The following is a 12035-nucleotide window of genomic DNA, read 5'->3' on the forward strand; positions in this document are numbered from 1 at the left end:
CAATTATCAAAAATAGTCTTAAAGATGCTACTTGACCTGTATATCTCTGAACTTTGTGATTTCCAAGAAACCGGGCCGTCCTTCAGTGAGCAAAAACAGCCGTTTCTGCGTCATGGCGATTTTACCAACGCCGTGGGAAGTCTTGACACAGGAGGACAACTTGTAGACACACTCATTATTGTCAAGTCGGTCAATGACATCAGAGGGCAGGTTGACATCTTGTGCTTCAGCTTCCATCTCTTTCCAGAATGTGTAGAAGACTCTGAAAAGTTCAGGGTCCACCTGCTTTGGCTGACCTCGGACAGAGGGGTGTGCATACGCAACTAGATGCAAACAGACAGAGATATAGAAGACAAAGACACCCAATCTTACAATCTTAAAGTGATCCAAACCAAAATGTCAGTGGTTTTTCCTTTGTCCATTTATCCACAGCTTTACCAAGAGCTGTGGATAAATGAGGCAGACCAAAAACATACCCATGCTAAGGTCCACTGCTTTGGTGCACAGCTGAAAACAGCTGTTCTAAAGACGACCGGCATAATACTACACCATGAGCAATAAATTTTCACACTCAGCACTGAAACAGTTAGCATTTGGAGTCATGTTCTTCCACCACAGAGTGAATTAAAGGCCAATATTTACTGCCCTTTTAGCTATTTTGTTGTTTTTGTTGTTGTTGTTTGCTAGCCCCCTGGGTTTTGCTAGCATTGCTTCTTGCCCAGCATCCAGCTGCCCACAACCCTGAAATCACTAAGCAGTTAAAAAACTGATAAATGGGAAGCTTTGGTTTGTTCACAGAGTTTCTTTTTATATGCATTAGCGTACAGTTTTTAATTTCAGCAGTTGATAAGAGTAAAGAGAATGATCTTAAACTATTAGTCTTGGTTGTACAAACCCAAACTATGGCCTGAAAGACTCAATCTGAGACAGATATGCAAATCAGAAATTATAATTTCTTCGTTAAGCTGTAATCTATAGATAAAGGATTATACTAGATCATCTGATAGCTGCTTAAGTTAATCATAATGGCAACTCTGGAGCGTTAATGGAGAAAATAATTAGTGTAAGTAACTTCTGTGTCCATCTTATCAGGTCATCTAATAAAATGACTTGAAAAATGTCTTGGACATTCACAAGCCAATTGTGCACCGCAGCATTTTAGTGAGTTCCCTTGGCTTGCACTCCTGATTACAAATACACACGTAACAGTTTTAATTCTGAGGGATCTTGAGGTTACACACAGCTCATAAGAGAAAGCTTCAAAAAGCAGAAGACAGCTTTTCTGTTTGACTTACTGTCAGTGAGAGCATCAAATAAACGCTGTATGGTCGCCACATCTCTAACAATCCTACACTCTTGAACGCATCGCATAAACTCCTCCTGATACAGAGGCTTACAGGGAAGCTGAAACTTCTTTACATGGTCATCAGGCTCCACCAGCGGCTTCTCATTGTCTGTCTTAACCTAAGGCAGAAAAAAAAGACAACATCACTGCTTCATCACCAGCAGGTGCAGAACTTCAACCACGATGAAAACGTGCGTGAACCAACCTTGAGGATGAGTCTCTTGAGTTCAGGCCGCCTTTGAGCTTGTTGTCTCTCATCTCTTTGCAGCGAGTCTACGAGCCATGTGACCAAGCTAGTGGGAAAAATTGCAGTGTCGGTCTTATTGAGGTTTTGGAAGTCGCTCAGTGCGTCCAGTCGCCGCGAACACAGTGTGTTGATTAAACCACGCAAGTAGTAGTATCTGCAGGAGAAAACTTATTTTATTCATGTCTCAGGTCACTGGTGTCAGCAACAGCACTGAAAAGCTTTATAAAAGAATAAAGCGCAGGGAAAGCTGATTCTAAGCAGCGGGAAGCACATAAATATAGATATAGGTGTATATAATATAATATATAGGTGCGTATAAAGAATAACAAGAGAATACCTGGCCAGCATGGCAGGGTTCTCACTTTGGACAGAGAAAATGGCTTTTCCAAGCTGCTGGATGAGCTCAATGTAATAACTTTGGACAGAGTGGAAGGACAGAGATGCTGGGAAGTCTGGAAGCTTGAACACCTTTATAGGTTTTGGAGTTGTGCTTGGTGCTGGTAGAGACAAAAAACACAAAGGGGAGGAAGGCAGATTAGACAGATTTTCTTTGTCTTGACAGTGTTTCCTTCATTAAATCAGTCAATCAAGTATTATATCTAACTGGGTATTAACCCCTGGGGTCTCACCGGGGTCAGATAGGAGGATCTTGGAGAGCGGTGTGTTTCTTTGGAAGCCGATAATCTTATCTTCTCTCAAGTTAGGGAGACTCATGCCCAGTCTCTTACTCAGCCTCGTCTCTGTGATGGAGCCCTTTCTCCTGGCTTGAATCTGCTGCATGGTGGGTCTGTGTGGGGCTTCAACCATGGCCTTCATCCTAAAGGATGGAGGATAGAGACAAAAGAGTGCTGCAGAAAAAGTGTTCACCTGAACATTTACCAGCAGCGTAGTTGTCATATGCCAACATAAGCATATCCATCATAACTTTATATCTGAATATATTTTTACTTTCCGGCTTAACAGGTACATGTAAGTAAAGCTGATACAGCCAAACGCGACATCCCTGTAACAGATCCTAACTTGATGAAGGTTGTGGTGCTTCTGAGTTTTTCCAAGAGCGGTTTGACCACCAGATTTGTGCCTCTTTTAATATTATCAGTTACCTCGAGCTCATTAGGTTAAAAAAATGGACATACTTTTGCATCTCAGAACGAGTGCTGAGCTCCATTCGTGCAAAGCTATCCATTTTCCTGTTGAGACGATCCTTGAGAAATGAATGGAAGATATGCGTCTCCAGCACCTGCAACACAGTCCTGTCAGTTCTTTTAATTATGCGTAACCTCTCCAGCATCAGTGTCTGTTGAAAGATGCCGGCTGATCTGTCGCCCTTCTAAGCAAAGCCGCACCGAGTCAGCCTTTACCTTCTTATAAAAAAGTTGCTCAGCTGGCTCTCTGGTTTTCAGGAACTCTTCACTGTGAAACACTCGATGTTCATAATTCAGATGACTGCTCACATCCCTGTTACACACACACACACACACACATCAGCAAAATATTAACACATATCTAAAAGAAGCATCCCACCAATAGTGGACTGATTAGTAAATTCAGAACCTGAAAATGTTGACAATTAATTCCAGTGCAATCCTCTGGATGTCGTTGTTAAGGCTGCGTTGCCATGTTCGCCTCTGTGCCCGCTGTTCACTGATGTCAGTGCAACTTGCATGGTGGCACTGATCCAAGTCTAAATGTATTCGTAATAACTTACACCTGCAAAATAAATTCAAGTTAAGTGAAAGTACGCCCTCAAACCCTCATCAGGTTCTTATCAAGGTCTACACCATGTTGCTACTTATTTACCTAATCCAGAATGCAGAAGCAGTGTGTGAAAAACTAAGTACACCCTTACTTCTTAAGTAGCAGCCAGTTGCTGCTAATCTAATGCACTTCCAAGATCATTAACAAATATGAGCATCTCTATAAAAGCAGATGTTTTGGCAGTTTGCAGGTCTGGAGTACTCAGCTGTATGTTATTAAAATGCTAAAGGAAAGGCTACAGCAATGATCTTAAAGAAGCGCCTGCTACTACCCATCAGTCACAGAAGGGTTTAAAGCAATTTCCAAACAATTTAAAGTCCATCATCCTACAGGAAGAAAGATTATTTATAAGTGAAAAACTTTCAAGACAGTTGCCAATCTTCTCAGGAGTTGACATCCCAGCAAATTCACCCCATTGTCACATGAGCAGTGCTCAAAGAAAGTGCCAATAACTCAAGCGCTGCATCTCAAACTCAGGTTAGATGTTAAAGTTCATGACAGCAAAATTAGAAAAAGACTGAACAGAGGTTTCAATATAAAGACTCTTTTTCTATTTAGAAAAACAAGGCAGCACAGTCTCCACAAGGTTTCTGGCACAGTGTCCTTTGGACAAATTACCAAAGAGGAAATGTTTGACCATAATGCAGATTAATATTTGATGAAAACCAAATTGAGCATATTAGCACAAACACCCTAAAACAACGATCAAGCACGGTGGTGGAGGGGTGATGCTTTGGGCTTATTTTGCACCCACAGGAACTGAGCATCTTGCAGTCACTGAGCTGAACTCCTCTGTATACCGAAGCATTCGAGCGTCAAATGTGAGGCCAACCTTTAGCTGCCCAATAGCTAAAGATGGTTCTACAAGTTTTTGAATCATAAGGTGTACTTAGCTTTTACTCACTGCTTCTGGATCTTGGCTTAGTTTGTAATAAACGATGACACAGTGTAATATGTTCTTGTTCATCTGAGGTTGTAACTAAATAACTGTAAGACCTACTTAGGATGAGATGATTTGTTTTTTAATGATGTATTTAAATTTAAAGTGTTACAATAAAAAGAGGGTGTACTTTGGTTTTCACATGACTGTAAGACTCTGACTTTTTAATCATTACCTGGTATTACAGCATAGTATTTACTTTAACAGTTTTTTGGCAGTAAAATAAAGTACCTCTGTGTGAAGCAGTGTGCAGCAACTGGAGGAATGTCCGGCAGGTTAACAGTATCAAAAGTAGAAGTGCTGAGACTTCCATTATCAATGTTAATTAAGATCAGATCATCTGTTTCCTGTAGAACACAGTAACATGAACCAGGTTCAAACAATTATAGAACTACTAACTTATATTTGAGCTTGGGGGGTAACTCCATTTCTTAACCTTATCCTTTACAAGAGGTGGGCGAATTACTGGGAAATTTAAAGTAGAAGGTTATGTACTTACAGCTGATACGTCTGCAAAATGACTGAGATGGCAGCCCATAAGAAAGGCTGTAGGAGCCATTAGAAAGTCCAGCATGCCTTTAGCCAGGACAGGAACATATGGGTGCTGCCACAGCAGAGGCTGGAAGAGTTATTAGACAGGCAAGGAAGAAATGAATGGACCAAAGATTAAGGAGCGGATGGCTTTATTGTGGACTGAGGGGGTCCATCGCCCACTAGTGTTGGCACTTTTTAGACATAATAATTTAGGTTTTCTATACAGAAGCTCTAAAGTTTAATATATGTGACTTTTTTAATGCTTAAAGGGAAATTAATAATTGAGTTATCCATTTTTATATCCCTTACTGTAATTTGGTGTAACATTAATACCAATTAACATCCATCATCCAGACACACTCATTTACATAAGAGGAATTTCATTTTGGCAAATTTTATGAAATACCCATATTCCCAAGGTTTCCAGCTGCACCCTTCCTTTTAACTGTGGCACTGACCCTTTAAGACTTTGATTGTAACTCTCAATACTTTTTTTTTTTTTAAAGGATGGAATTAATAAGTATTGCATGCTTATACTAACTCTAGACCCTTGAAGATATGCTGTGGATTTTGATCTAACCTGCAGAAACAACAACAAGCTCTCTGCCATCAGCGTGAGTCTTGCCCAGTCAGCAGAAAATAACACCACCCGCTGCTCCTGCAAGAGACAAGACAGCACCTACAGGGCGGGAGACAGAAGAACAGAAACAGAGGGAGGGAAGTGGAAATGAATGTGAGTCTCCACTCGTTCGATTAACACAAACACAAAACAATGTGTGTGTTACCTGCAGCAGCTGCTGTGGCCTGAAGCAAAGGAAGGGCAGGTGGAGGTCTAAATCTATAACCGGGTGGTCCTTGTCTTCTCTGGAGGGCAGTATGATGGTCAGAGGACGTATTGTAAACATCTGTAAAACATGTGGATATGAATGTAGTGCACTGTGCTGGATACACTGGCCTACTCTGAGCTCCAGATTTTGAAGTCTCTTAAAGACAAATTTCAAAGTCTTTATTTAAGCCGATTACAAACACACACAAACCAAGTGCAGCTGTCCAGGAGGTGGAATTGGCACAAGTGTCAGTTTGGCCGCAAACTCCTTCACTCTCTCTTCCATGTCTGACAATCGACAGGTTCTCAGCTGGATTAAAAGACTAGCAAATCAACAGAAAGAGTCAGACGAGAAGAAGGCTCTCTAACCTGCCATAACCACACTTCTGAAAGTCAGATTTCTTACAGCTATTTTTAAACTCAAGAGTCAAAAATGTCACAAAAACCCCTTTTTGATCTTAGCAATTTAATTTGCTGAGTAATTAGGTTCAGTTCTCGGGTTTCTTACCATGAAAGACAGTCTTTGAGTGCAGTGAAGTAAGGATGCTTGGATATGACACAGATGCTGTAGGCACAGAAGAGTTTAGGACACTTTGAAGACCCTCTACCATTTCGATAGAGAGACATCCCTTCCTGTGGAAACACAGATAATCCAACAGGGACTTATTTTCTTTTAAGGGTTTTGTTAGTTTCATGAAACATTACAGTACACTGCACACATGCTGACTGCTTATCTTATTATTATACTATCATATGCAGTATTATGTGTAAGTAATTCGTACCAGTATTGGACGGTAGCACTGCATTACTACTCCATGGGTCTTGTTGCCAAGGATGTCTGTGAAAACCAGGAAGTGGAATTGTTCCTCTTTCTGTTCACTGGTTACTTGGAGGCCACCTGGTTAAAAAATGAAAATGTACATGTGCATTGTGTTTTATGAACACAATGTGTCATTATAGTACCGCTACAGCACACACAGCCAGAAGGCACATGTACAAAATCTCTGAAAAACTCTATAATTAAAATATATTTAAGAGAAGACTGTTGGTGTTTTTTGATGGTATTTAGGTGCAGTATATACAGTACAGTGCAAAAGTCTTGAGCCACCCATATTTCTTCATTCCTTATATTTTGCTAGAAAAACAGGGAACAGGTGCAGAAATATATTGAAACATGCAAACATGAATGGACATACAGTATGTAAGGCAAAAACAGAGTTTGCACTATTCTAATGATCTGGTGTTGCATGGTGGCTCAAAATAACATGCAGTTAGAAACAACGAAAGCACCTCCACCATTTTTACCGATGCCTGTAGACACTCACTGTTGTACTTCTCTCCTGTTCTCCTCTGTAGATTCACTCTATCAGGGCGGTTGCCACTGATTTTCGCTCCAGTTCTTGAGTAATTTGACATACCTGAGGCTTTTCTCCCTGTTTCCTTTCCTGAAGAAAGGCTTCATAACAGCCACCCTTCCACAGAGACCATTTCTGATGAGGCTTCAGTGAACAGTAGATGGACCAGCTGAAAGGTCAGATGCATCTCTGAGTCCGTGTGTCAGGTCTTTGGTGGATTTTTTCTTATTTCATAAGGATGTGACTTTCATATGCTGTAGATTGTTTTTAGGTCTACCGCTTCTTTTGTACTCCACTTGTCCATCCATCCAGCCATTCATTCATTCACTTCCACTTATCCTTTTCAGGGTCGCGGGGGGCACTGGAGCCTATCCCAGCTGTCATAGGGCGAGAGGCAGGGTACACCCTGGGTAGGTTCGGTGAGATAGATACCACGGTGGCCTTGTCAGAGGGGTAGGTAAACCCAGAGTTTGCTCCCCCAAAGTCAACGGGGCTCTGTCTGGCAAACACGGTTTCTCAAACCCTCACCACGGTCCATATTTGCATCCAGAAAGCCTCACCCTGGTCAACAGGACTCAGTAGCCCCGAGCGAGCACTCTCGCACGCACGCAGCGGTACCGCCGCCGCCCGAGGGGCTACCTGGTTGATCCTGCCAGTAGCATATGCTCAACACCATATACAAATGTTTGTTGTAAGTTTGCCAATGTCCGCCATCTGAATGTTTCATCCCCATTAAAAGAACCATTACCATGTTCCAGTGGACGTCAGTAACATGAGCTTTCATCGTGCATTGTGCATGTGTACATGTACTATACGTGTGAGTGAGTTGTCTTAGTGTGTCTTTGTGTCTGACGTTGTGTGTGCTATGGAAAACCTTTTACCGGGGAAGCAGAGCTGAGGTAAAGCCATGAGATCGATGTTTTTAGGTACACTGACATCTTCTATTCCTCCTCTTCGACCTGCCTCATCTCCACCTGCAAAAAGGCAGCTGGTTGGAGAGACATAAAAACTCCAAGACACAAAAAATCTATGGTAAGATAGGTAAAATGAAGAAATACGATATTAAAGATCAATAACTGTTTTGTATTTAATAATAAAGTGTTTTTTTCTCATGTTCCAACTGGTGTATTTATGGGTCAAATGTACCAGACCTTGACTGGGTGTTGGTGCAGCTGAAGGAGGCAGTTCTCTCTTTTTCCTGATAAAAGAGCGCCGCAGCTTCCCATGTGATCTCAGCATTTCACTTTCAGCCTGTGTTCTGCTAACAAAAGGTGGCGCCAAGACTGAAAGAACCTCCGGCTCCAACAGGAGGTGTTTGAGAGTTTCATCATCGTTGTTAATGGTCTGAGTGGGGCAGAAGATGGGAAAGATTTAAGAGGGTGGGAAGGGGGAGGAGAGTCCTTTCTCATACTGTACCTAAACTGGAACTTTGCTGATATAACCAGTAAAGGTTTCTGTTTATCATTACCATCACCCTTTTATCAGTTTATAGTAAATTACTTATGTCAAACATTTGTGTATCGGAGTGTATTTTAAGGCAAAAACCTGGCAGATTTCCTGGAGTTTGTCACTGGATGCTCCAACCACCACGCAGGCTTCCAGCAGAGCAGGCAGCAAAGAGTCTGCCATCTCTGAAACCAATCCACGACCTGGGTGAATACACCTGACCAAGGGTCTACTCAGATGTGCTGGATCTAGAGAAATAGAGAGGCAGGCTAGAGTAAAATGAGCCAGAAATTAGATACACATTAGGAGGTAAAGATAGAAGGCAAAAAATACACTTAAACTTGTTTGTGTAGTAATAAATCAGACAGTTGTCTAAGCTCTCTGATCGTCATCCTTCTCTTTAAAAACAACACTTCTCAGCTAAATAAAGCTATAACACATGACCGAGCGGCTGTTCCAGCTCATTATTAGAGTCGCTGTTTTTGTTAGCATCATAAGAAAAATGGCTCAGATGAAAACTTCTCAGAAACCAGTGAGACAACACCACGCATTTTATTTGCATAAAACATGCTGAATGATTCTGTTGTGCACTTGTTTTTGCACTTCCCTCCATAGTCGGTTGAAATTAATTCAAAGAGAAAAGTATCGATACAGAGCAAAGCATCTCTTGTTACTCTTGTTAAATGCACAGGGCTTTAACTTCATATAAAATTATATCACAACATTTCTCCCTTTCATACTTTAACATGTGAAACCATCACTGTCTGACTGATTTTACATATTGATACCACTAAAGAATGGTAGGATTTGCCAAATAAAAGCATAATTTTTCCATTTTCGTGACAAAAAACAAAACTCCTGAGACATGGTGTTGACATCATAAGTTTAAAGCTGCTGACTGAGTGCTCAAAGAGCTCTGTGAGAATATAAAATGAACCTCGCCATGATGACTAACAGCCCTCTGGTTGTCACAGCACCGTACATCACTTTGTAAGTGCATTATAAACACAGTTGATGTGGACAGTCCAAATTTTTCACTACAATTTATTCATCAGCTAAACCTTTAATGTTTGTTGTTTAACTCTCAGACTTGTTAATGAAACAAGCATATTAATATGTTGTGGCCTGTAAAATGAACAACAATAAATGGCCAATAATATTGAGAAAATGTTGCCTTGCAGCTTTAATCTGAAGGCAACCATAAAGCAAATCCAAAGTGAGGCCATACTTGACACGATTACATGTGGAAAGTATGGACAGTATATGTCATTGCACCGCATATATTTCCTGTAGCACAGTTTCCACAATTCTGTCTACGTTGTATTATTATCTTTGGCTGTACAGAGCATTATTATTATTAGTAGTATTAGTAGTAGTAGTATTAGTATTGTAAATCCTATCAATAGGCATCCTATTCCCTTTATCATCTGCTTCTTTTTCCTTAGAGCTTAATCACCACATCACATTTCCCTGATGGTCCAGACAGTCTAGTCTTTTCCTGGAAAATTGGGATCATGTGTGCAGAGGAAGATGGAAACATGCACAGAAAGCAGAGATTACTTAGAAGTAGGCCACAAGTTCTACATGAGGGCTACATGAGTTGATATACTACCAGCTGGCTTTGATATAGTTAAAAGACTAAAAGGACTTTCTTAGAATCTGAGCGGCACGAAAGTACTTTAAATGCTCTCACAGGGACATGAGCACTTCAATCAACTCATTCTAACAATATCTTAACCTTGACCAAGTAACCATGGGAACAGGGTGAGACTCCCCTTGTTTAGTCTAAATTAACAGCTACTGGACAACACCAAGAATGTTAAGAATAAATAAAGTATTATTGCAAAAGCATGCTGCATACACATGCAGACGGCTTCTTTCAGTGATGTGATTATCATTTTATGCAGTACAGTCACATGACCCCTGGAGAAAAAAGGGTAAATTCCATACAAAACCACCACAGCACATATCAAGGCAAGTGTAACATGTTCTGATACCGCCACAACACAATCGTTTACATGAACACTTGTATCTTTGATACAAGTGCTTGATAGCAGCCAGACGTAAACATGATTTAAAAAGGAACATTGTGATTTTTACTATCAGTTTAATGGAAAATGCCCTGAAGTTGCCTGATGCCTAAAATATGATGTCTCCTTTGATCTGCTCCCATACTAATTGTGAAAAGTGCATCAAACAGGGTTCAGCTTGAACAGTGGCACTGTTACCAACGATCGAGATGAGGTTAAAGTGCAGTCAAAACGGCTCACTGAGATCTAACAATGATTCTTTTTACTGTTTTAATTTTTACTGTTCTTTTTATTGTTTTACTGCTGGGGCCATCCTAAGCTGCCTTAAAACTATGCAGCCCCTGAAACATAATGTCCAAGTCAGATCATTGCCACTGTTATGATGGAAGGTAGCATATGCTTTTTTCTGTATAAAGGTCACAATGTATAGTTGTATATCGACACTTGCATTCCTAGAGAACATTAAAGTGCCACACTTTAAGTTTAGCAATAACTGTTGTATAGATGTTGTGACATGTGATTCCGAGTCACACGCTAAACGGGTGAGACGCTTCTGTTTGCACAGCACACACACACACACACACACACACACACACACACACACACACACACACACACACACACACACACACACACACACACACAAATGTGTTTTAAAGTTTCTTTGACTTGTCACTAACCTCCTCACTCACAGGCTTCGCAGCTCCTTCTTATTTTTCCGCTCTCACATTAATAACGCCGATGCGGAGCTGAGCAGTGCGCAGCACGGACTGCGCAACCATGTCCTGAGCTGCTGAATGAAACAAACTCATCCCAGATAGTTCCCTTTAACGCGGTCTGTTTCCCGTTTCGCTATTGTAGCGGTTCAAACATGCGCACTGAATATTTGAGGAAGCGCAAAAAGCTTTTATGGACTTCAACACACGTTAGGTTTAAAGAGTGCATAAAGCGTAACTGGGCTCTGTATGAATGACTGGAACAATCTTTAACAATTAACGAAACACGTGTTTATTCTAATGTATTATATTTACAAAACGCTCATATTAAACACAAATACAATCTTGGGACTTACTGTGGTGATTTTTTATTACATGAATTCAATGTAAAAGGTTACACCCATTACAAAGAGCCCTATCTGAGTGGATTAACCGCTCAGGAGATATCTACGTGTCTGACTTTTCACGGAAAATTTATGATTTTCGATAAATAGTAAGTTTCCTTTTTTCAGCATCCTGTCCGCATCTGTCAACGGAATGAGGTCCCCCCCCAAAAAAGAAAAAAAATTACTCTCGCAAAGATAAAAAAAAAAAAAAAAATACATATCTCTATATAACAAAATGGAGCCCGAAAGGAAAGAAAAAGAAACGTTTCTGCTGTGTGGGATCATTTCGATATTTTAACTGTTTGTCTGTCTTTGTTTCAGTGTAATCTATCAGAATAGGAAAAACAACAGTGTGACCTGCAGTGTAAATTATGTTTTTCATTTTATGCAGGTTAAATGTCGCATCTGTTCTGCGGAGCTTTCTTACACAAACAAAAGCACCTCCTCAATGT

At 40.6% G+C, this 12035-nt stretch overlaps 1 protein-coding gene across 1 annotated transcript in view; it reads right to left on the reverse strand.

Moving 5' to 3' along the window:
* Positions 1 to 11261, reverse strand: part of LOC308405306 (DENN domain-containing protein 3-like) — a 37054-nt gene extending 25793 nt beyond the window's left edge. The window contains exons 1-19 of the mRNA XM_080895845.1: positions 11162 to 11261; positions 8551 to 8699; positions 8157 to 8349; positions 7887 to 7979; positions 6433 to 6548; positions 6159 to 6283; positions 5862 to 5973; positions 5610 to 5729; positions 5405 to 5503; positions 4790 to 4909; positions 4522 to 4637; positions 3147 to 3302; positions 2954 to 3050; positions 2729 to 2832; positions 2222 to 2409; positions 1930 to 2089; positions 1551 to 1746; positions 1296 to 1464; positions 37 to 323 (exon numbers count right to left, since the gene is read on the reverse strand). Coding sequence (XP_080751971.1) covers positions 37 to 323; positions 1296 to 1464; positions 1551 to 1746; positions 1930 to 2089; positions 2222 to 2409; positions 2729 to 2832; positions 2954 to 3050; positions 3147 to 3302; positions 4522 to 4637; positions 4790 to 4909; positions 5405 to 5503; positions 5610 to 5729; positions 5862 to 5973; positions 6159 to 6283; positions 6433 to 6548; positions 7887 to 7979; positions 8157 to 8349; positions 8551 to 8634 — 2535 coding nt within the window. The 5' untranslated portion in view covers positions 8635 to 8699; positions 11162 to 11261. The remainder of the gene's footprint in view (positions 1 to 36; positions 324 to 1295; positions 1465 to 1550; positions 1747 to 1929; positions 2090 to 2221; positions 2410 to 2728; positions 2833 to 2953; positions 3051 to 3146; positions 3303 to 4521; positions 4638 to 4789; positions 4910 to 5404; positions 5504 to 5609; positions 5730 to 5861; positions 5974 to 6158; positions 6284 to 6432; positions 6549 to 7886; positions 7980 to 8156; positions 8350 to 8550; positions 8700 to 11161) is intronic.
* Positions 11262 to 12035: the final 774 nt, after the last annotated feature.

The sequence above is a fragment of the Rhamphochromis sp. 'chilingali' genome, assembly GCF_963969265.1.
Source record: "Rhamphochromis sp. 'chilingali' genome assembly, chromosome: 11".
In the NCBI taxonomy this organism is placed as follows: domain Eukaryota; kingdom Metazoa; phylum Chordata; class Actinopteri; order Cichliformes; family Cichlidae; genus Rhamphochromis; species Rhamphochromis sp. 'chilingali'.